Source organism: Abrus precatorius, unplaced genomic scaffold, assembly GCF_003935025.1.
Source record: "Abrus precatorius isolate BTA unplaced genomic scaffold, Abrus_2018 Scaffold6, whole genome shotgun sequence".
Classification (NCBI taxonomy): Eukaryota; Viridiplantae; Streptophyta; class Magnoliopsida; order Fabales; family Fabaceae; genus Abrus; species Abrus precatorius.
Genome location: NW_020874406.1, coordinates 1,858,580 through 1,879,934, shown reverse-complemented (window position 1 = coordinate 1,879,934; position 21,355 = coordinate 1,858,580). Strand labels below are relative to the sequence as shown.

The following is a 21,355-nucleotide window of genomic DNA, read 5'->3' as shown; positions in this document are numbered from 1 at the left end:
ATGGTTGGTCTTCATTTCGTTCACTAGTTTATTCTTTGTATAGTCTACTACTATTAAATTAAAAAATTTAAATGGTGACGTGCGAGTCAATGTGTGGCGTGGATTTTGCCAAGTATTGAGCTGGCGACAGAACAACAACGGTAAGGATAAAGCGGGTAGTGATAACAGATATATAAGTAACGCAGAGACAGATATATAAGTAGCAGAGTATAGAAAGAGAAAAGAGTGAAGAGAAGAAGCAAATTGAATGGCGCCACTTTCATTGCCTCTGAATTTGAAATGGATGCCATTGAATTTGAGAGCCACAGCCACCGCCACTTCAACCAACAAGGTCCCTGAAATGCCACTGCCGGAGAAAATCTGCAACTCAAGAGTGTTGGTCCTCGGCGGAACGGGTCGGATAGGAGGATCCACCGCCGTTGCCCTCTCCAACCTCTGTCCAGACCTTCAAATCCTCGTCGCCGGCAGAAACAGGTAAGTGACAGCGCGTGTGCGTGCATCTTGCGTGAGTCCAAAATTGTGAGTGATTCTAATTGGTCCACGTGTGTGTGTCGTCGCAGAGAGAAAGGTGAAGCTCTGGCTGCAAAACTTGGCAGCAATTCAGGTTTTACTCGTGTTGATATCGACGACGTCAATTCGCTGGAAACGGCGTTGAAAGGTGAAATTGCACTTCCGATCAGTATTCTTTGTCTTGTGCTTATAAATCGAAATCGAATATGAGTGTTGTTAATGCAAATCTCTGCAGATGTGGATCTTGTAGTTCATGCCGCAGGACCTTTCCAACGAGCAGAAAGCTGCAATGTGCTTGAAGCTGCTATAAATACTAAGGTAGCCTATGGCTTCAATCAACGATTTTTCGTTTCGGAATCCTACTTGGTCATTTCTGTTAAAATCTCTGCTTGCTAACGTCTATACATTCATCTTCCCTTATACATATAGTGGTTGCATGCTTTTTGCTGCAGACTGCGTATGTTGATGTTTGTGATGATACAAGCTATGCATGGCGTGCGAAATCCTTGATGAGTAGGGCGTTAGCTGCAAGTGTTCCAGCTATAACAACCGGAGGAATTTACCCTGGAGTTAGCAATGGTGCTTACTTATCTGCATTGTTCTTATCTTATGTTTCCAAATCAGTGCCAGAATCATTTGATTGCCAATTTATATTAAACTGACCTGGCTAACACTTGATTGAAAATAGTACAGTTTGTTCAGATGAGTATGAAAAATGATATTAGCTGTGGATTATAGTTTTTGGGTTTGCATATCCATTTATTCTACTTTTATTCATATTCAATGGTGTGAGATAAAACATGTATTCATAAATTTGTTTGACTGATGCTGTTTAGTTTGTGTGGTTTGATCCAAAACTACTGGACACCTTTCCATGGCATTCTTGACTAGCAATAAAGAAATATATGTTGATACATACAGCTTCTGATCTTTCCTGCCCTAATGCAAATAACATCTAAAGAAAGTTGAACTGCACCGTTGGTGTAATGGCTGCAAACAGTTGGTCAGCTTATTTTAGGATTTTGGTCATTCAAATTTCAAGGGTTTTATAATATGTTGCTGTATATGTAAGACCGGTGTCTGCTAATTGGTAGTAATATTAATTGTAGAATCTAGATAACTATGAAGTTAGGGCGGATCATGATATCTTTTTGCATATGCTGTATTCTGATTGCTAACATTTCCTACAAATTTGTCACAGTTATGGCAGCAGAGCTAGTTCGTGCTGCAGAAAATGAAGGTATAGATAAGCCAGAGAGGCTAAGGTGACAGTTCTTCTCTATAATTCTGAAGTTTATGATTTCTTATTTTGAAATGTAAATGTATTTTGGTTGATATGTCATTTTCTTATCTCATCGTTTGGATATATCATCATTTGTTGAATTCCTTGGTATATTGTGCCTATGATACTTGTTGACTTTATGTTTTATCAACTCTGCAGAAAACGAAAAAACAGAGACAAAACTTTGCAGAAAAAAAAAAAAAAAAGAGAGACAGAAAAGTGGGAGAGAAGAAAATTCTTTTAGGACTGCAGAAAACCAGTGGAAGTGAGATACATGAGGCATCCAATAAGACTTTTGAACTCCTTCTCATCTGCAAATTCTTTTCCATCAATCTTTTGCAACTTTTCCTTCTTGTTCATTGGAGTACTTACAACCCTACCGTCCTCCATCTTGAATTTCTTCAAATTTCAAAATATCTTTTATATACTTTTTTGACAAAGAAGTACCTCATTCAATCCATACCTAGAAAGTGAAGGATCAAGCTGAGATTTTTCATCTCAAATACTCCTCTCATATCTTGCTTAAGCATTTCAATTTGTGCTGCATCACTACCTGTCACAAGCAAATCATCTACATCGAGAGACACAATCACCAAACCATCTCCTGAATCCTTCACATATAGAGGGAACTAACTCAAGCTTTTGACAAAGTTCAGATTCAATAGATAGTCAATTATCTTGTTATAACTTATATCAAGCCCTGGGAGCTTGCTTCAAACCATAGAGCTTTTTTGAGTAGATAAACTTTCTTCTTTTGTCCTATAAGATGAAGCCTTCTGGTTACTCCACATAAATCTTCTCTTTCAACACTCCATTCAAAATGTTGACTTCACATCTAGCTGATGCACTAGCTAACACAGGAAGCAACTTTCTAGTTGTGTCCATCCTTGCTATTGGTGCAAAGGTTTTAGAAAAGTCAACTCACATAACCCTTCACTACCAACCTAGCCTTCTACTTGTTCACTGTACCATTAAGATTCAGTTTGATTTTGAAAACCCATTTTACACCAATCACCTTTTTATTTATTGGCCTCTCCACTAACTCCTATATCTTATTTTTCTCTATCATGTCCAACTCCTCTCTCATTGGCTCTATCCATTCATGGTTTCCTTGGCTTCTTCATACTCTACAGGCTCCATAACAGCTACATTACATCTTTCATACACATCAGTAAGTTTCTCTAACTCGTTCATTACAACCAGTTCATTAAAATCCAGAGAGGACTCTTGTTGCTTCCTTTTTGCTTCTTTTGCCTAGTCCCACTTCTCATCTTCAATAAACTGAAAATCACACTTATCACAACCTTCTTTGTGTGAAGTTGATAGATCCTGTAGGCTTTAGACACCATGCTGCAGCCCACAAAGATTCATGGTTTTGCCTTCTCACTCAACTTGTTTCTCTTCACATGTGGAACATGAGAAAAATACAAGCATCCAAACACCTTCAAATTCTATAGATTTGATTTAGTGTTGAATCAAATTCATAGGGCGTCTTCTTCTCCAATACCCTTATAAGTAGTCTATTCAATAGAAAGACTATTGTGTTTGTTGCTTCATTCTGGAACTCCTTTGACAAGTTTTTCTGATGCAGCATGCATCTTGTTAATTCCATAATGCTCTTGTTCTTCCTTTTACTTACTCCATTTTATTGTGGTGTGTATGGAACAATGAGCTGATGCTCGATCCCTACCTCCTCACAAAGAAGTTTTTGAACTTTTGTGATGTGTATTTTGTTCCATTGTTTAAATCATTTGAATTTTGCAGCCACTTTGATTTTCAATCAAGCTTTTAAACTTTGGAAATATCTCAGCAACCTCAGACTTCAACTTCATGAAATAAATACAATACATTCTAGTATAATCATCAATGAAAATGGTGAAGTATGTGGTACCATTCAGTGAGACATATGGTTGAGGTCCACACAAGTCAATGTGAATAAGGTGCAACTTCTTATTTTCTCTTGAGGTTGACTTCTTGAATGACTCCCTTGTTTGCTTCCTTGTCAAACAAGCCTTGCATTTTGCTTTTTGCTCCTCCAAAATTGGTAATCCTATTGCCATTTTAGTCTTCTACAAATACTACAACTCCTTTTGATGAAAGTGCTGCAACTTCTTATGCATAGCTCAATGTCATTCACTTGACACTTGAAAGCTATATGTTTCTTCTCGAGTAGATCCAATGAGAAACTCCTGTACTGTATTTTGATCTTGAACAACTCATTCCCACTGTAGTTAGAAATGAGACACTTCCTTTCCTCAAATAACACTTTGGATCCCTTTTCTACTAGTTGATCAACCCTTAACAAATTATGATCAATCTTAGTTCTTACACGGCTCTCTATTGACATTGTGCCCTTCTCCTTCACTTCTAGATACTCTCCATTGCCTATCTTCTCCCTTGACTTGAATGACTTGTCAAGGTCTTTGAATAGCTCCTCATCACCTATCATATAATTGGTATACCTACTATCAATCAACCAATTGTCACATTGAGTGACTGATGAGAACAAGTGGCCATAAACAACTGATCTTCTTGCTGAATTGCAGCATGAGCTCCTCCTTGTTGTTGTGTTTTTGTTTCCTTACAGAAGCTCTCAATGTGCCCTATTAAATGGCACTTTCTAACATCTGACCTTCTCTAACATTTGAAGTGTGATTGATTCTGCTTCCCACAATGTTACAATGTTTGCTTGGAGAGTTCTTGTTGAAATCTACTCCTGCAACCTTTGCAGCCAATGTTGTCAAGATCGGGATCTTATCTAGGATCAGAAGAGGGGTAAAAAATCATAACTCGTGAAATCGTAAAATAGATCGTAAGATCCTTCAAAAAGTATAAAATTATACTTAAAACATATATATAAACTGAGAAAGTTACATAGATAAAAAGTAAAGTCTAAATTACCTAATTTAGTTAAATATAAACTTAAAAATCCTATATTTAAGATTCAATATAATACATAATTAGTTAAACTATCCATGCCAAGGTAAGAAAACACATAATAGAAAATAAATAGAAGAATATTTTTTTAAAAATTAAAAAGATCAACAAGTTATCCAACTTATAATACTTTACAATAAATAATATTAAAGTATTAGCTCTAGTTAACAGTATTTAGATTTATAGTTAAATACGTGAAACTTAGATGCTTATAATGTTTAATAGATTTTTTATAAAATATGATATTCATTAATTTTTAAAAAAAATTAGAAAAAATAATTTTATACCATTTTACATATAAATTAATGTCTTATTACACTATTTTATTTTAATATATAATATATTATTAATAAAATTGAAAATTAATTTTAATAAAATTATTTTTAGGTAGTAACACTATTAAAATGTTTATTTAAATTAACCTCATTCACAGGTTTATATTGAAAGGTGTACAGTAGCTCACAATATATCTAGAGAATAGAAAACACCTAGAAAACGTGAACCACCAATTGAAACAGGCAAAGAGCAGCTCAAGAAACACCAAAAAATAAAACGCAAACCACCCACATAGAGAATGGAAGGATGGGTGTCACGGAAGAGAGAATGGGTGTCGAGGAAGAGAGCATCGGTGGCGCAGAAGAGAGGAGAGAATGGGCGTCGTGAAAGAGAGAGTGGGAAAAGAATTCGGGAAAAAATAACCTAAATAGGTTTTTTAAAACCGGGTCAGAAAAACCTGACCCAGAAACCCAACCCTCCCAGAAGCCCAACCCAAAAAACCCAACCCAGAACTGACCCAAAAAACCTGCCCTTGTGATCGAATCGGATCGGAGATCCTGCGATCCTGACGGAAAAAATCGGGATCTCATCCGATCTTCCATGTAAGCGCTCCCAAGTCCGATTAAGATTGTCCAAGGGGTATAAGATTGTAAAATCGTACGATCCTGCGATTTTAATCGCGATTTTAACAACAATGCTTGCAGCAGCTTCTGAACCACTACTGCCACCACCCTTCTTTCCTTTCCATTTCTTGTCTCTTCCTCCTTCATTGTGTTGCACTCGAGCCTTCAAAGCCCTTTTTGTGCTTCCTTCTTGCCTCGTCAGCCTCCTCTGCTCCTGAGCCTACAATGCACTAATGAGCTCAATTACTTTGAACTGTGTTAGATCCTTGGTGTTCTCTAGTGAAATAATAGTTGCTTCATACTTTTCTGACATAGAAACAAGAATCTTTTGCATAATCCTTCCATCAAAGGGTTTAGTGACAAGAACCCTTGCCTTGTTGGCAATTCCAATCAACTTGTTTGGGTATTCTTTAATTGACTTAGACTTTATCTGTAACCTTTCGAATTCCCTGATCAAATTCAACATTTTCATGCTCTTGATCCTCATCTCCTTGATATTCAGCCTTGAGATAATCCCAAATCTCCTTAGCTGAAGCAAGAGTCATGATTTTGGTAAAGATGATTGATGAAACTGCAGCATATAGGCAAGTTCGAGCCTTTGCCGCCTTGGTGACTCTCTCCTTATGAATCTTAATTTGATTGATGGTTGGATATAATCTTGAAATGAAGCTACTTGGTAGTCATTTTCAACTGCTTCCCAATAGTCACACCCCTCTATATATGCCTGCATTCTCACTGCCCAAGCCTGATAATTTTCACCATTAAACACAGGTGGAGCTAGAGCAGAGAGACTGCTTGACCCTTCTTCCATTTTACTCAATTTCTCACGTGTATCACTTAGGAATTTCTCAGTTTCACTCATAGGCCCCTTCAGAATGATGGCTCTTGATACCAATGTTGAGTTTATGATTTAACAACTTTGCAAAAAACAGAGAGACAGAACTCTGCAGAGAAAAAGAGAGAGAGAGACAGAAAAGTGGGAGAGAAGAAAATTCTTTTTGGACTGCAGAAAACCACACACTTAAATTTCTGTAACTTGCTGAACAGCTAAAAACAGTTTGATTGCACTAATCCCTAAAAACAGCATCTGACAAAAAAACCACAACTTAAGCATAAATAACTGCAACCCGCTTCCCTAAAAACTAGGACTTGGCTCACACTGAATTAAACGTGACAGAAAAACACAAACTTTGCAGCCACTCTAACATTACTTGTGAATCAAACATAGTGCGCATCAAACACACCCTTAAAGTACTTGTGTGTTATTAAATTATTTACGTTACGGTATGTAGGGTATAAATTCTTTAATTAGTCTAATGTAGTTTTTTGCCTAACTATCCACTAAGACAAAATAAGTGTAGCAGAAAATGAAAGAAAATCAAGTTCAAAAAATAACAAGAGGAATAAGTTTAACCAGGAGCAGAAATACCTATTCTTCTTTGTTTATTTTTTAGCTTCATGTCGATTTTCAGCAACTTATAAGCTGCTATGATCAACTCAGATTCTTCTACTACACAGCTGGAACTGGTGGTGCTGGCCCAACTATATTAGCTACAAGCTTCTTGCTGTTGGGAGAGGAAGTAGTTGCATATAACAAAGGTTGTTTTCTAGAGAGTTTGTACAAGTTATTTGTTTTATCTAGATTAAATTATCATTTTGTTTGTAGGATTAAATGATGATGCTGGAATGTTCAACTAGGAGAAAAGATCAATCTGAAGCCATATAGTGGAATGCTCAACGTTGACTTTGGAAAAGGAATTGGCAAAAGAGATGTTTATCTATTGTAAGTTTGATTATATAGAAAGCATTGGAAAACAAAATAAAGATAGTAATTCTTCCCTGAATCATTGGAAGTCAGAATATCCCTTGAAAACAAAATAAAAATAGTAATTATTCGCTGAATCTGATTTATATTATCTGTGATAATAAACATTCTGTGAAGGTCATTTTCTGCTTCTTTAACAAGCTTCTCCATTGGGATCATGGTACTGCTTCAGTCATATATGATACATGACATAATGTCTAACAAATTGATTAAATTACCCCAATATATTTGCTTTCTTCAGAAATTAGGATTCCACTTCAATACATGGTTTTCAGGAATTTACCAGAGGTTAGAAGTGCTCATGAGATTCTAGGAGTGCCAACAGTAAGTGCTCGATTTGGGACAGCACCATTTTTCTGGAATTGGGGTATGGAAGCTATGACAAAATTTCTTCCTTCGGTATGTTCTTCAATATTTGAGCTGCATCTTTAATATTTATGAACTGTTTGTTACAAACTAAACCTAACAGAGAGCAATTAAGATGAATAATGAAGAAATATGATGAAAAACTGTGTATATTATTGAATGGACTGAAATATCAGTAGGAGAATACAACCGCTGCTGCTCAGAGCGTGGCTCCTATAGAGAGCTACTGCTCTCTATCTATATCTAACCATAAAATATTCTCCGATGCCCTCTCCTTACCCCCTCTGCCCCTATAAGGATCGTCATAACTAACTCTCCTTATTACCTTCTCTCTCAGTCAGCTCATTACCCATTCTTTCTTTTCTCCTCTTATACACCCTCCAAATGGTGGGCCTCATATGGTTGCTGGACCGTAATGCCTTTCTGACTATTTTGGACCGTAACACTGTTCTTTGCAAATATAAGTTTCTTACTATGTTATGAATTTTTCTAATACTTAGGTTTTATAAATACAAATGAATAATATTCTAATGTAAATTTTATTCTTGTTTTTCAATGATTTTATTTTCAAATTTTGGTGTGCGCTATCTGAATTCTTTGGCAGTGAAATCTTAAGAACAATTTTGTTCATATTTGTTATTTTGATTATACTACGTTGATAGCAATGATAGTGTAGACAACCTGGATGACATTTGATTAAAACTTGCAGGAATTTCTAAGAGACAGAAATAAAGTCCGAAAGTTGGTTGAGATTTTTGATCCTTTTGTTCGAGTAATGGATGGGATTGCTGGAGAACGTGTATCAATGAGGGTGAGGCGAATGAAAAGGATTAAATTAATTCTCGTTTAACCATATTTTTAATGTTACTCAAGAAATTTTTTTTGGGTCCATCTCCTTTCTATTGGGTAGGTTGATTTGGAGTGTGCAAGTGGACGCAACACTGTTGGTATATTCAGTCATAGGAGACTTTCGGTGTAAGCTGCTTTTTCCTTTTCATTTTTGGGTGAAATTTTGGGTGCAAGTTTTGATTATGCCTGCATTAAGCTAGCTTTTGGCACATGCCTAAATTATCAAAACAATTTCTTTTTTCATTATAATTGTTCTTTGTATAGGTGAAATATATAATACCAAATCATTAATTGTTCCTATAACATTATTAAAAGGGATTATATAGTTTTCTTTTTTAATTTCTTGGTAATTACAGTTTAAGTTATCCTGGTAAACTCCTTAAGTCACTAATATGACGAGCTTTGTTTTCTTTAATTTATAGCTTGAAAATCTAGTCGGCACTTTTTATGTTATAGTTTTATTTTGAATTACAAATTTGTAACATGAACTCTTCATTCAGCATGTTTGGTAAGTATTGAAATTATTATTTTTCAAAACTAAGCAATAAGCTCTTAATTAATTTTTTCAAAAAAATAAACTAATCTAGACATGCATTACTCGTCCTACTTGTGCTTATTTTATTAATGTAAAATGAAAAAAACAGTCTTTTAAAGCTTTCTCCTAGTTCATTTTCCCATACACAATTTAGCATTTTTGCTACAAATTGTGCGTGCTTTTGATAGATTTGATAAATCCGGAATACAGTGTTCTTTGTTAGTAATGACGAATGCAATGTCCACGTTTCTCAGATCTGTTGGAATAGCAACAGCTGCATTTGCACTTGCAGTTCTTGAAGGAAGCACGCAGCCTGGGGTTTGGTTTCCTGAAGAGGTGTGTGCATATATAATTTTCATTTATTTTTTCTATTTGGAGACATTTAAAAGTGCTACATAAACACTTCCGCCAACAAGTTTTGCTTTTTTGCTATATAACTATTTATTTAATCGAGTTCTTCATGCAGCCTGAAGGACTTCCAATTGAAGCAAGAGAAGTTCTTCTCAAGCGTGCTAGCCAGGGAACGTTTAACTTCGTAATGAACAAGTAAACTCTTGGAGCTGGCGTTCTGTATTTATTCATTCATAAATTGGAGAATTATTTCGAAAATGTTTAAGTGTGCTATTTTCTTGGTCTTATTTTCTTTCTTTTTAAAAAATAAACAGGTCAGCATGGATGATTGAAACAGATCCAAAGGAGATTGGATTTGGAATATACATATGAGTTTTCCCATGCCAAAGCAAAAGTGAAATTCAGTAAAATTCTTTTTATTGTACTGCAAGGCCGTAAGGTATAATTCTGGAGAAATGTCCTAAACAGCAAGGCACACTTATGCCCTACCTATTTGGATTCGCTAAATGAAAATGGAGCCATAGTCCATAGCCTTCTCCTGCAAAGAGATCCAAGCAATTTGTTATTTGTAACTGGGATCTTGAAAGGGTTTCTCGTGTTGTGGGGGGGGGGGGGGGGGGGGGGGTAGGTGATGGGAGAGGTTAACTTTGAAAATTATTAAATTAACAAATTACAATATATACGCTTACTTTATTCATGAAATGAATTTGGTTCCTCTCAAGAGAAGAATGTATTTTATAAAGTAAAACACCTTTTTTAATTAAGAGTTATAATTTCTTATTTTAAATGAGCCAAATTGTTTGGAACATGCGTAATTAATTGAATATATTTACTTTACGTGTAATTGAAGCTCCGCACATACTGTTAGTTCCAACCTTTCCCACTCTGTTTTTGCCTTTTCTTTTCATTACAAAGGTTGGATTGCTTGACTGACAAGTGGAATAGGTATATCTTTGTTTTGGTTAACTTTTTGAAATTGATTTTAGGATCACTTCATATGGACACGGGAGAAAACGTATTCACGTAAGCCCAACTGTAACTTTTGTTTTGGGTATTACAATCATGGTCATGCTATAACAATATAATTTCGTCTGTACATCTCAATATCAACTTTTTTTTATAAGTGTCTATAAAATTTACAAATCTGAAAGGGGAAAAAAAAAACAGACCTCTTATCCATAATGCAAAATTTCCAAGCTTTTTTTTCCCTAGTGCTTGGTTTATCAGCCAAGCTAAAACACAAACTCGTTGTTCAAAATCGGGGTCAGCGGTGAAAAAGATAAAAAGCGTGCGCAATCACGTCGTCTTTCTCTTGCCCAGAGAAAAATTCTACCTCCCAAAGCAACCAGAAGTATTGAACAGCCTAGCTTCTCCAACTTCTGTCATCAACCGCAGAATTATGTAAGTGCAGGAGCTCTTCTAACTCAAAGGACTGAAGTTGCTGCATTCCGGCTGAATCAATGCAGTGCCGAATTTACCACAACGTCAAAATTCAGCAGGCCAAATGATAACTTCAAAGGTCAAAGGCACTACTAACTAGCCCACACATTCGAAGAGTCAAACTGCAATCCGAATCCTCACCGGATTATCATTCCATACGCATTTTCTTATTTCCAACTTGATCGACCTGGTTCAGAACCTCGAGAAGATGGATGACCATATGTTCTCCGAACCTCTCTCCACTGTCTCCTGTTGCTTTGTTCAAATGGATACTGGCTATCCGCATTATTTCTAGCTATAGGTCCATGGCGTCTCTTTTGGGAATTCCTCATTTCTTCTTCTGCATCATAACGTGCACGCTACAAAAAAAGAAGGAATAATGACCAAATGAATGCGTGGGGGAAAATCATATTGTGCTTTAAGCTTAAATTTATTATTCATACTAACACTGATTTTTCTCATTCGTGGTGCGAAAACATATACAAACACTGCAAGGAGTAGTAAAACCTACAAGCACTTTAAAGCTCAGTTTTAGATACTGATCCTTTTGTGAATGGCAAAGCAAAGCAGCCTTTTTAAAATTATTATTATTATTCAAGGCATATGTAGGATTTTCTCATAATTGAATTGCCATGCGTTATTGATACACAGGACAACTTCACAGGTCTTGTATATTACACCATTCACAGTAATAAAAGATGTCCAACTGCCTTCTATTTTCAGCTTTTCATCCAATATCATGTTAAAGAATTTGGTGTTAATGACCAAGGAAGTAAACACAAACAAATAAAGTTTCCCTTCCTCACTGAAAACGTTTAGAGCACCAATAAAAGTTTGGTTTCCAAGTTCCAATCTAGGTAAGAAACTTTTCTAATGCCTATATCCTAGGTATAAGGTACTGATAGGTCATTTGGTAGCTATTGCTTGCCTTATTTTAAGACCGAGGAACTTCTCATATAATGTGTCAACAACCACAAATCCTTCCCAGGTGGTACTGATTACATGGATTAATTGACACTATTGGGCTCCATAAAAACTAACCTTCTAGTAAAATCATATAGAGCAAGCATCTCAGCAACATTTATTAGTTGAAAATATACAAATACCTTGGCAGGGTCTGAGAGCACAGCATATGCCTCTAAAATTATTTTGAAAAGCTTGTCAGCATCTCTGTGTAGTTCTTCAGCAATAACCTTCCATATCTGATCATCTCCATTGTCACTTCTAGTCAAAGACTGGGCAACCTACAGAATAAAATAAAACATTAACTGAGTGATTAACATATGATCATCAAACCAACTGCCCGATCAAACAACCTTGTCTGGATGGTGTCTAAGTGCAGCTCTCCGATAGGCCTTCTTGATTTCAGATGTTGAAACAGATGGTTCAACTCCCCTGCCATCATATTGTCAATCAGCGGATAGCCTTAAATGAATGATAATATTTCCCTAAATTAGCAACAGATAGTGTCTAAGTGCAACCTTGAAGTTGAGTTAGGCCTAAGCTCAAACTTAGAGAATCAATACACAAAAACCAACACAAAGATGACATATAACCAAATTTTGAGCCTCTTTCTTGCATAGCAAATATTTTGGGATCTGGGCACATTTTTAAAGAATTAATACCTAATTGCATTCTTTGAATAGTTATAAATCCATTCCTGCTATATAAGCCTGTGTTTTGTCAGGAAATATTACGGTTATGTATCCAGGTTTAATTGCAGATCCTAACATGAATTTTATTTCTGACCCTGGATTTTGAAAATTGGATCTTTCTTTTGACAAAGGAAGATTCTAAAATCTTTCTTATATGTCCAAACTTTTCCCAGTTTATCCTCATAAATGGTGCCTTTCAGGAAGGTGATTTTGACTTCTAGAAAAATGGGGTTAATTGATCTGTTACAGATGATAAGATAAAGAACTTCTGGTTATTAGTAAAGAGCTTACAAAATGAGGTACACATCAAGAGGGATCTCCTTTCTGGCTTCCTCCTCTATTTCAGAAAGCCAAACATGATTTTGTTTCAAATCATTAGTATAATTAATTGCTCTCTCAGATATTCCAAGCTGATTGGCATTGTCCTCCACCCGCTTACTGAGAAGAGAGACAAGTCTCCTAAGATCAGTGGCTGCTTGGGCATAATCTCTGATCATCTCATACAGAGTTGCACGTCTAGAAAGTGCCTGCAAGCATATGAAAACGTTTTTCTCATACTGTCATATATAACTGAAATCATATATAAGGCAATTCTTTGAATAGCATGCAATAGCAGATATATTTGAAAATGCAAACAATCAACACATTATATTCTATAACAGCACATAACACATACTAAGACTATCACTCTCTCTAAAGAACTAAACATCATAGGAAACCCATTCAGGGAATCTAATACAACTACAACACATACAACATACAAGAGCTCTAAAGATAGAAATTTGCAATGCAACAATTAAATTGTTCCATTTTCCCTTCCGTGAGTTGAACATTCAAAATTATCATTATTGGTGAGCCACTTAAAATAGCTTGGCTAGTGTTCATGTTTGGATGGAAAGAATAGAAAACAATAAACAAGTTAAAAGCTATAGTTTTTAACTGCCTAATCTTCATGGATAGCATTAGGATTTGTTCAGTTAGGATTTTTATGCTATAAATAGGGGAATGCCTGTAGCAAGGATACCTTAGATGTTTCCTGAATTTTGATAACAAAACTTTCTTCTGGTTCCCAAGGAGAATAAATCTCTGTACTGGTTGAGTACCAGATCTTTTCACTAGTTGACCCATTCTCTCTCTATTTCTCATGCGCTATAATTTAAGGTGCTTGCTGCGATGCTCCTAAACTAAGGGTGTATTAAATACTCCTAGATTATACTAAGATATTAAAGGATATTTACGTCTTTTCCAAATACACCACCAATTTTATCACTAAAATCAACGGTTATGATTGTTCCATGTATATAGGAGCATAGAATACTCCCTCATTTTTCAGAGCACCTTAGAATTTACCATAATTTAATCCTATGTGTTTTTATCCTATGTCAGGTTAACCCCATCTGATCCAGTCATAACATCTCCAAGAATAAAAAATTAAGTCACAATTGAAGAGAGAAGAAACCTTCAAATAATTTCCATCAAGAGCTATAGCCAGACTGCAGTCTGCAATAGCATCTGTTATTTGACCTAAAGCTTTATATGCAGTGGCACGATTACAATAACAGACAGCTGCAAATGGACGAGACTCCACATTGCATGATAAAGCAGATGTATAGTGTTCGACAGCTTCCGTGTGCCTTCCAGCCTGAAATGCTGCATTCCCTGCAGTCTACATTTGAATAGATTTACATCAATATTAATCAGAAGCAATTTGTGTTACAGGAGAACAGAATGAATTAAACAAAGTACAATTTTTAAGAATACAACATCAATGTGGCATTAAATTGTTTTCTTGAATCTCTTGATGGTGGAGAAATTGTATTAGAGAAATGTATAGAAACACAAAGGAAGAGGATAAACCATCAAATTAAAGGAAACTAGGGCATGTTATTATGTGTAATAGGGTTTGAGAATTGAGATGGGCTTGCACAATGCACTATAGTTGTGTTAATCCAGTCTGCAGTTTATTAACATAAACATGCAAACAGGGAGCCTAAGGGAAGAAAAAGAAAAAAAAGAAAAAAGGGAAAAGCAAAAGCCTCAAATAAAGCAGCTTTAGTGCTTTTATCAAAAGCTTAAAGAATCATCCTAAAAAAAGTTATAAAATATTGTGATATGATAAAGGCATTTTTTTTCTCAGAGCTTATCCAAACACACCCTAAAACAAATCTAGTGTCTTGATAAATCCCATTCTATAATGTAGAGCAATTTTTGGCCCCTTTTATTTCTTTCTACAAATTCAAACATGAGTATATCCAGAATGATTGTCACCTAGAGCACAGCAATTGGAACCAGTAGAAACAAATAGATTGCAGATGAAAAGATCTACCCTGCTAAAGCATCTTTTTACAAAAGTTAATTTTAAAGTCAGTTGAAAACTCAATATTGCCTGAAAACTGTATATTAGAAACAAAATAATTTACTCAAGTACAATAGCTAAAATAACAATTAGCTCCCAAGACAAACAATATAAAAGTAGAGAGTTACTTTGAACAATGGAAATGTTCTAGGCATCTAGGTATTTAACAGAAAATAATAATGTAAATAATATAACCATATCATGAAATACAGCAAAAGCTAACCTTGTGACGCAAGAGCTCGCGTACAGTGGAAGCTAGTGGTATGAGTGAATCCAAAACCTTGCTTGCACTCCTGCAGGACAATATCTAAGCTGGTGATAAAAAGGATCACTACAGCAATCAAACATTCAGTTTTCTTTCCTTTTTCTGTTTACACTTGAGGAGGGGCAGAGGAGGGTGAATGGGTCAGAGGTTAGTAATGCTTACTTGTTTATGTCAGACATCTTCTCCTCTTGTTGCTCCAGCAAAGAAAGACCTTCTTCAAGCTTTCCTAGGTGAAAGTAAGCTTTAAGCATCATTGAGCATCGCCATATTCTGAAGTAGAACCCTTTTGAGAGTTGTGAATTATCCAGATCTGTGACTTGGCAACCAGTATCCAAAAGACAAGCATTCTTCTCAGCAGAACCAAGGGTCTTGTCACACAGCTGAATCACCTCCTCATATCTACAAAGCTGATATTTGTAGCAAAAGTTATCCAACAGAGACACAACTGGTATAGATTATTGCACAGAGACTTATGCCAAATATTCACATTACCAAAGTTTTAGTGAAAGAGGCACTAACCATTAGAAAAGCCTCTGCCTTCATTTCAAGCAATTTTTCAGAGTATGAACTTATTATCAATGCCTCATTAATATGTTCTAATGCTCGCTCTGCATCAGAGGATGTTCTTCTTTGCAAAAGCTGAGCAGCATGATTGATGAAATCTGATACTTTCTGTCATCCCTTAAAAACACTAATCAGTTCAGGAAGTAGTGGACAGAACTTCACACCATACTCGCTCAAAAAAATTATAAATTAAAAAACATTGGGATCTTGCTAAGGTGAATAAAGAAGGAAGTGCAAAATTAGCAATCCATAGAGCAGTAGAAACAACTTCTATTTATCTGTCAATATCTGCACATTTCCATTTTTTGAGAAATATTTAAATCCTCCATTACAAAAATATTTCTAATCATAAAAACATTTATCAGATACATGTTTTGATATATAAGGGCACGAAACTTCAAAGTATCCCAAGCAGTTATCTCTCCAGCAAGCCCAAAATCCATTATTGAAATAAATACCAATGAGCAACTTCTGAAAAATTATTAAATGCACTTTAAACCCTAGAAAGTTTTCCTGTCACAGTGATATAATACAATATCAAATCACTTTAGTTTATGATGTTTCCAATTTTAATTCATTGTACAGGCAGCCTGTAGCTACTTAAAAATATTTAACCAAAGGAAAAGCTAATAACCAAAGAATCTACAACATATCAAGTTATCTATTAAAAATATATTATAAATATATCAAACCTGTGCCTTTTGTAAGCCATCAGAGGCTTCCACAGCAATTTTTCGATCCACACAAACATCAGTTCCTGATTGCAAGCACCTTTTAAAATATTGTGATGCACCTTCAACTTCCCCCAGAGCAAGGTAACAACTTAAACAAGAATGAAAACAAAATGACTTAAAGGACACAATTATCTATCTTGAAACTATACACGTGGTATGAGCACGCATGCTGCTAGACACAGAAATATTTCCATATTATAAATATAATGTTATTTCCAAATTTTAAATAACAACCATTAGGTGCTAGACACTAATATATTCATACTTTCATAGGGATAAGGGTCTACTTAGATCCATTGCATAATTAATCCCCCTGCCTTTATATCCTAAGGTTTCTGTCATGCTACATTAAACTTAAAATTCATACAACTTAAATCATTGTGTACAAAATGATTTTGAAAAAAAAAAAATGGGAACTTACTTTGCAGCTCTCAGTTGCACCTTGAGGAAATTTTGATCTATTTCAGCAGCCTTCATACAATCTTCTAGTGCATCTCTCATCCTACCAAGAGACATGTGTGTAGCGGCAAGGTTGCTATAACATAGCAGCAAAGCCCTGAGACAGCTCCGAGATGCTTCTTCTTTAGACACACAATCAAGTCCTTGTTTGTAACAACTCTCAGCCATAGACAAATCCCCATTTTTATAGGCTTGGTTTCCTCTGATATAGAGCATATTCAGTATTGTGAATAATGGTTACAATGTTGGTGAAGTATTAGCCAAAATCAAAGGAACTAATTCAAAGTTACTCCATTTCATTGTGCCGATTCATTTGTGTGTTTAAAATAAACATTTGCAAATTGTACTCTATTTCAATATAAAAGTCACAGTAATTGTAAGAAGCCTGGCCTTGTAATGAAGAATAAAAAAAATAAGCACACGGCGTGCAATTGACTGAAAACAGAGAAATAGAACTGTCAAAATATATACTCACCGGAGCCTCCACTTTTCACAGTCTTCCTGAGCAGCAATTATTGCAGCAGAAATAGAAGCAGAAGACCCCTTTATCCCCTGCTCTTCCTTCACATTGGAATCCCTTGTTTTGGGTTGAGGAGAAGATACCTTGGCTTTTAGGCTTTGTCCAGATATGAAAAGAGATGAAGTTCCAGAAAATGGAGAAAATGCCACAGATGACGATGAATATGGAACCTTTATGTTTGGTGTGTAGTAAGAATCATGACCAACATTTACCCAGTTTTTCTTTTTGTGATGACGTTTTGGGCTGGATGATTGAGCTTCAGCCGAAGACGCAGCAGCAAATGTGAAGGCAGACCCACTTACATTTTTTGCACTCAAAGAACTACCAAGATGTAAAGTTCTATCACTATCACGGGCTTCAGTTTCTGCCAATATATAAGCCACATCACTAGTTATGTCCACTTCATCATTGGCAGACTTAAAGCTTTCAGTTTCAACCCCAGAAATTGAATCATCCTTTGGGTCTTCAACACCACTATTTTCATGTTTACAATACTCTGAACTTTCCTCCTTTGTTTCTCCACACACAACATCTACCCCATTTATAGTCAAGCTCTGAGTGGCCACAATTAGATCTTCATCAATGGGATCAATAGAAGTGGTTGGTATTGAATCATTAGCAACAGAGTTGTTATCAACACTAAATGACTCATTGGATGTCAAAGAATTTTCCCTAGAGATTTCATTTTGAGCCAGTTTTTCTTGGTATGGAGACACATCCATTGGCGAACAAGTCTCTGAAGAACCCTGCAATTCTTCTTGGGAAACACTTCCCTTATGAACAAAACCTTGTCCAGGCCATGGCTGGGCCGAGGTATAATGCTTCAGTTTTTCTCTACTTTTACTCATTCTCAGTTTGCTATTTTTTTCCTTCAGTTTTCCTTCTTTGCCAACTTTTGGTGCAGGCGTTTTAAACTCAACAAAAGATGATCCTGAAGTATCTTGTTTACCAGTAAACACAAATTCATCCCTCTTGGTAACACCAACAGGTTGAAAACTCACACAATCACCAGAAAACAACATAGAGGATGATGCTGATGCAGCAGTTCGTGACATTCCACCGTCTTTGTCACGTTTCTCCGAATCAACATGAGCACCACCACTTGAATATCTTTGGATACACTCCACAAAAGGATTGCACAAATTTGGTTCAACAGAGTCCTGCTTCTTCTCATTATCTAGGTTTAACTCATCCAATTTCCTTAACAAAATTCCTTCTGTTTCCTTTTCACGATGATCAACTTGGCTCATTGGAACATTACCACCAATAGAGTCATTCACGTTGAGGTTCTTCATTTGGTATATAACTTCATTCGCTGAGTTCTCAGCAACTGCATTGCCGTCTCCTCTTTCTTTAATATTCAATTTGTTCTTCAACTCATTCTGGAGTTCCGATTCAACAGAGACATCAAAACCTCTTTCGTTAACACGAGAAGAAGCAGATGAAAATGCAAACTCACCGAGGTGTTCGTCGAAACCCTCATTTGCATTCCCAATTTGGAGATTCCTGAATCGATCGCCGATTCCCTTATCGAAATACGAAGAAGCAGAATCATTGTTGTTGTTGAATGGGGCATTGGCAACACCGTTGCGAAAGGGATTGAAAGCGGGTGCGTTGTTGTGCTTGCGAACCTTCACGAATCTGGGCCTGGACAGGCCCGAAACGGAAGGGGTACTGAAGGTGAAGCTTGAGGTGGTTGTAGCGTTCGTGTTTGGATTCGAAAACCTATCGTCATTTGCATTCGACCGTTCCATGTGTCGTTTTAAAATTTGGAAGATTGAAATAGGAGGAAGGATGTGAGCGTGGTAGTGCGACCGAGCTACGGCAACTAAACACGCCGGAAGCGCGTGAAAATCATGGGAGAGTGTGGTGTGGCGTTGGAATTGAATCAACGATTCTTCTTCGGGTCTCGGCAATCATTGGAAGCAGCAAACAAAATATGTCTAATCTAATACAACTAATAACAATAAGGACATAGGCATAACACTAATATTACAAGCTTGGCTTTTCCTTAATTTTAACTTTTTCCTCTTTTTTTCAGTTTTTAGTTTTTACAATTAAGAAACTCTATGCCGTGTACTCTAATTCTGATTAACTGCTGAGTTATTAACTTATTACTCTTTCGCTTTTATAATAATAATAATAATTATTATTTTTCTTTTCATAATAACTTAAAATTTTAATTTATTTATTATTTTCAAAAATTAACAAATAATATTTTTTATAATTTTATTTTTAATAGGTAAAATATATTAACGGAATATAATAAATAAATGAGATATATAACCAGGGATCAACCATTAAGAAGATATGGATTGAGGTTATTTTAATTTAACTTATGATTTTGAATTTAAATTTAAATGCACAAAGTTGCATTAAATATTTGGAAAGAAAATTATATTCATGTAATATTTTTATTTATTTATAGTTTAAACAAAAGATAAATAAGTAAGATATTAATTAACATTATAGATAAAAGATATAATAAAAATTAATTTTTTGTTATATTTTAAATATCAACTTTTTAAATTTATGTATAAAATTTTATACATAAAATAAATTTTAAATAATATGTTTAAGTTTTTGTTTACAAAATTTAAAAATATTAATGAATATATCAATTAATAAAATAATTTTATTAACTTATTTTTAACATTTATAATTTTCATTTGTTTAAAAAAATTGGCAGATATAATATTAAAAAATGTTATATACATTCTTTATTTAAGACAAAATTAGAATAAAATAATGCTTCATTAAAACATCAAAACGTTACTTGATATAAATATTTTTTTATTAATATGATATTTTTTTTTAAAATAGAGAAATGTATTATTAAAATAACAAAAGATTCTAACATTTTTTTAAGAATAAATGTTAATAATATAGTAAGTAATATTGCTAATCATCTAGTGAATGCATTTCATTTATAAATGTGTGGGAGTATTTTTTTTTTTTTTTTCATCTTTGAGGAGATCACGTGCAATTAACCAAAAATTTGAATATATTACTCATACAAAGTAAACTAAGATGCTTGTTAAACAACATAGTCATTAATGCTAGCAAATAAAAAAAAAAAGTCAGAACAAAGTAGTAAAAGATATAATTGCTTGCTTTTCAAATTTTCTTAATTCCACAATATCTCGATTATTTTAACATAGTCTCAAAAAATAAAATAAAATAAAAAAGGAATATTAGAACCAAAAGTAGATGTTTTTTTTATTTATTTTTTTCTAGTCTCATATCATTACATGTATTTGTTTTGTAATAATAGATAGTCCCAAATCATCGAGTTTTTTTAAATAAAATTAATGTTTTTATTTTTTACTTTAAAGTAAGTTTATTTTTAATTTTTTTTAATCTTCTAACTTTTAAAAGTAATTTTAAATTGATTTTTTTTAAAGATATAAAATAATATGCGTAGTTGAATTTATATTTACATTTGAATTGCGTAATTACAAATCTTACGTTAAACATATTGATATTGTTGCGCTTCAATTAATAATTCTATGAGTTTCTATGTTTGGATTTAAGATTTTGGGTTGTTAACTACTTTATATATAATGGAAGAAGAAAAAGGATAATAAAAAAAAGAAAAAAGTAGAAGAGGTGAAAAAGAAAAGAGTTTACATGTGTAAAAAAAATGAATAGAATACTTAATAACTAAAAAAATTAAGTATAAAATCAAAATTTATAATAAATAATAAAATATTTATTTTATCTTTTTTTCTCTTAAATTGAACCTAACTTCATAATTCATTAGTATATACTAAGTAAAATACACCATTAAGTATATTGACATAGACTT

At 34.5% G+C, this 21,355-nt stretch overlaps 2 protein-coding genes across 4 annotated transcripts; one reads left to right on the top strand and one right to left on the bottom strand.

The window, feature by feature from the left end:
- Positions 1-201: 201 nt before the first annotated feature.
- Positions 202-10,271, top strand: LOC113868760. 2 transcript variants are annotated; one of them, XM_027504631.1, is made up of 13 exons: positions 202-474; positions 561-658; positions 746-828; positions 963-1,089; positions 1,712-1,775; positions 7,130-7,227; positions 7,327-7,411; positions 7,729-7,852; positions 8,529-8,630; positions 8,730-8,794; positions 9,458-9,539; positions 9,670-9,749; positions 9,869-10,271. In XM_027504631.1, the coding sequence occupies exons 1-13, from the start codon at positions 248-250 to the stop codon at positions 9,924-9,926; spliced, it is 1,293 nt and encodes a 430-aa protein (XP_027360432.1). In that variant the 5' UTR covers positions 202-247; the 3' UTR covers positions 9,927-10,271. The 2 variants fall into 2 exon arrangements, with proteins under 2 accessions (XP_027360432.1, XP_027360433.1); XM_027504632.1 differs by having other exon boundaries at positions 9,670-9,738; positions 9,869-9,994.
- Positions 10,005-19,465, bottom strand: LOC113868759. 2 transcript variants are annotated; one of them, XM_027504628.1, is made up of 11 exons: positions 17,503-19,465; positions 16,990-17,229; positions 16,527-16,656; positions 15,790-15,942; positions 15,433-15,677; positions 15,229-15,298; positions 14,109-14,315; positions 12,941-13,176; positions 12,311-12,389; positions 12,101-12,238; positions 10,005-11,353 (listed from the first exon to the last, which is right to left on the bottom strand). In XM_027504628.1, the coding sequence occupies exons 1-11, from the start codon at positions 19,299-19,301 to the stop codon at positions 11,162-11,164; spliced, it is 3,489 nt and encodes a 1,162-aa protein (XP_027360429.1). In that variant the 5' UTR covers positions 19,302-19,465; the 3' UTR covers positions 10,005-11,161. The 2 variants fall into 2 exon arrangements, with proteins under 2 accessions (XP_027360429.1, XP_027360431.1); XM_027504630.1 differs by lacking the exon at positions 10,005-11,353 and having other exon boundaries at positions 12,110-12,262.
- Positions 19,466-21,355: the final 1,890 nt, after the last annotated feature.

Coding starts and splice junctions, on each gene's coding strand:
- LOC113868760 (XM_027504631.1), top strand. CDS start 248: ATGGCGCCACTTTCATTGCCTCTGAATTTGAAATGGATGCCATTGAAT. Junction 829..962: donor AAGCTGCTATAAATACTAAG/GTAGCCTATGGC, acceptor TTTTTGCTGCAG/ACTGCGTATGTTGATGTTTG. Junction 7,853..8,528: donor TGACAAAATTTCTTCCTTCG/GTATGTTCTTCA, acceptor TAAAACTTGCAG/GAATTTCTAAGAGACAGAAA.
- LOC113868759 (XM_027504628.1), bottom strand. CDS start 19,301: ATGGAACGGTCGAATGCAAATGACGATAGGTTTTCGAATCCAAACACG. Junction 17,230..17,502: donor TGTGAAAAGTGGAGGCTCCG/GTGAGTATATAT, acceptor GCTCTATATCAG/AGGAAACCAAGCCTATAAAA. Junction 15,299..15,432: donor AAGATGTCTGACATAAACAA/GTAAGCATTACT, acceptor ATTGTCCTGCAG/GAGTGCAAGCAAGGTTTTGG.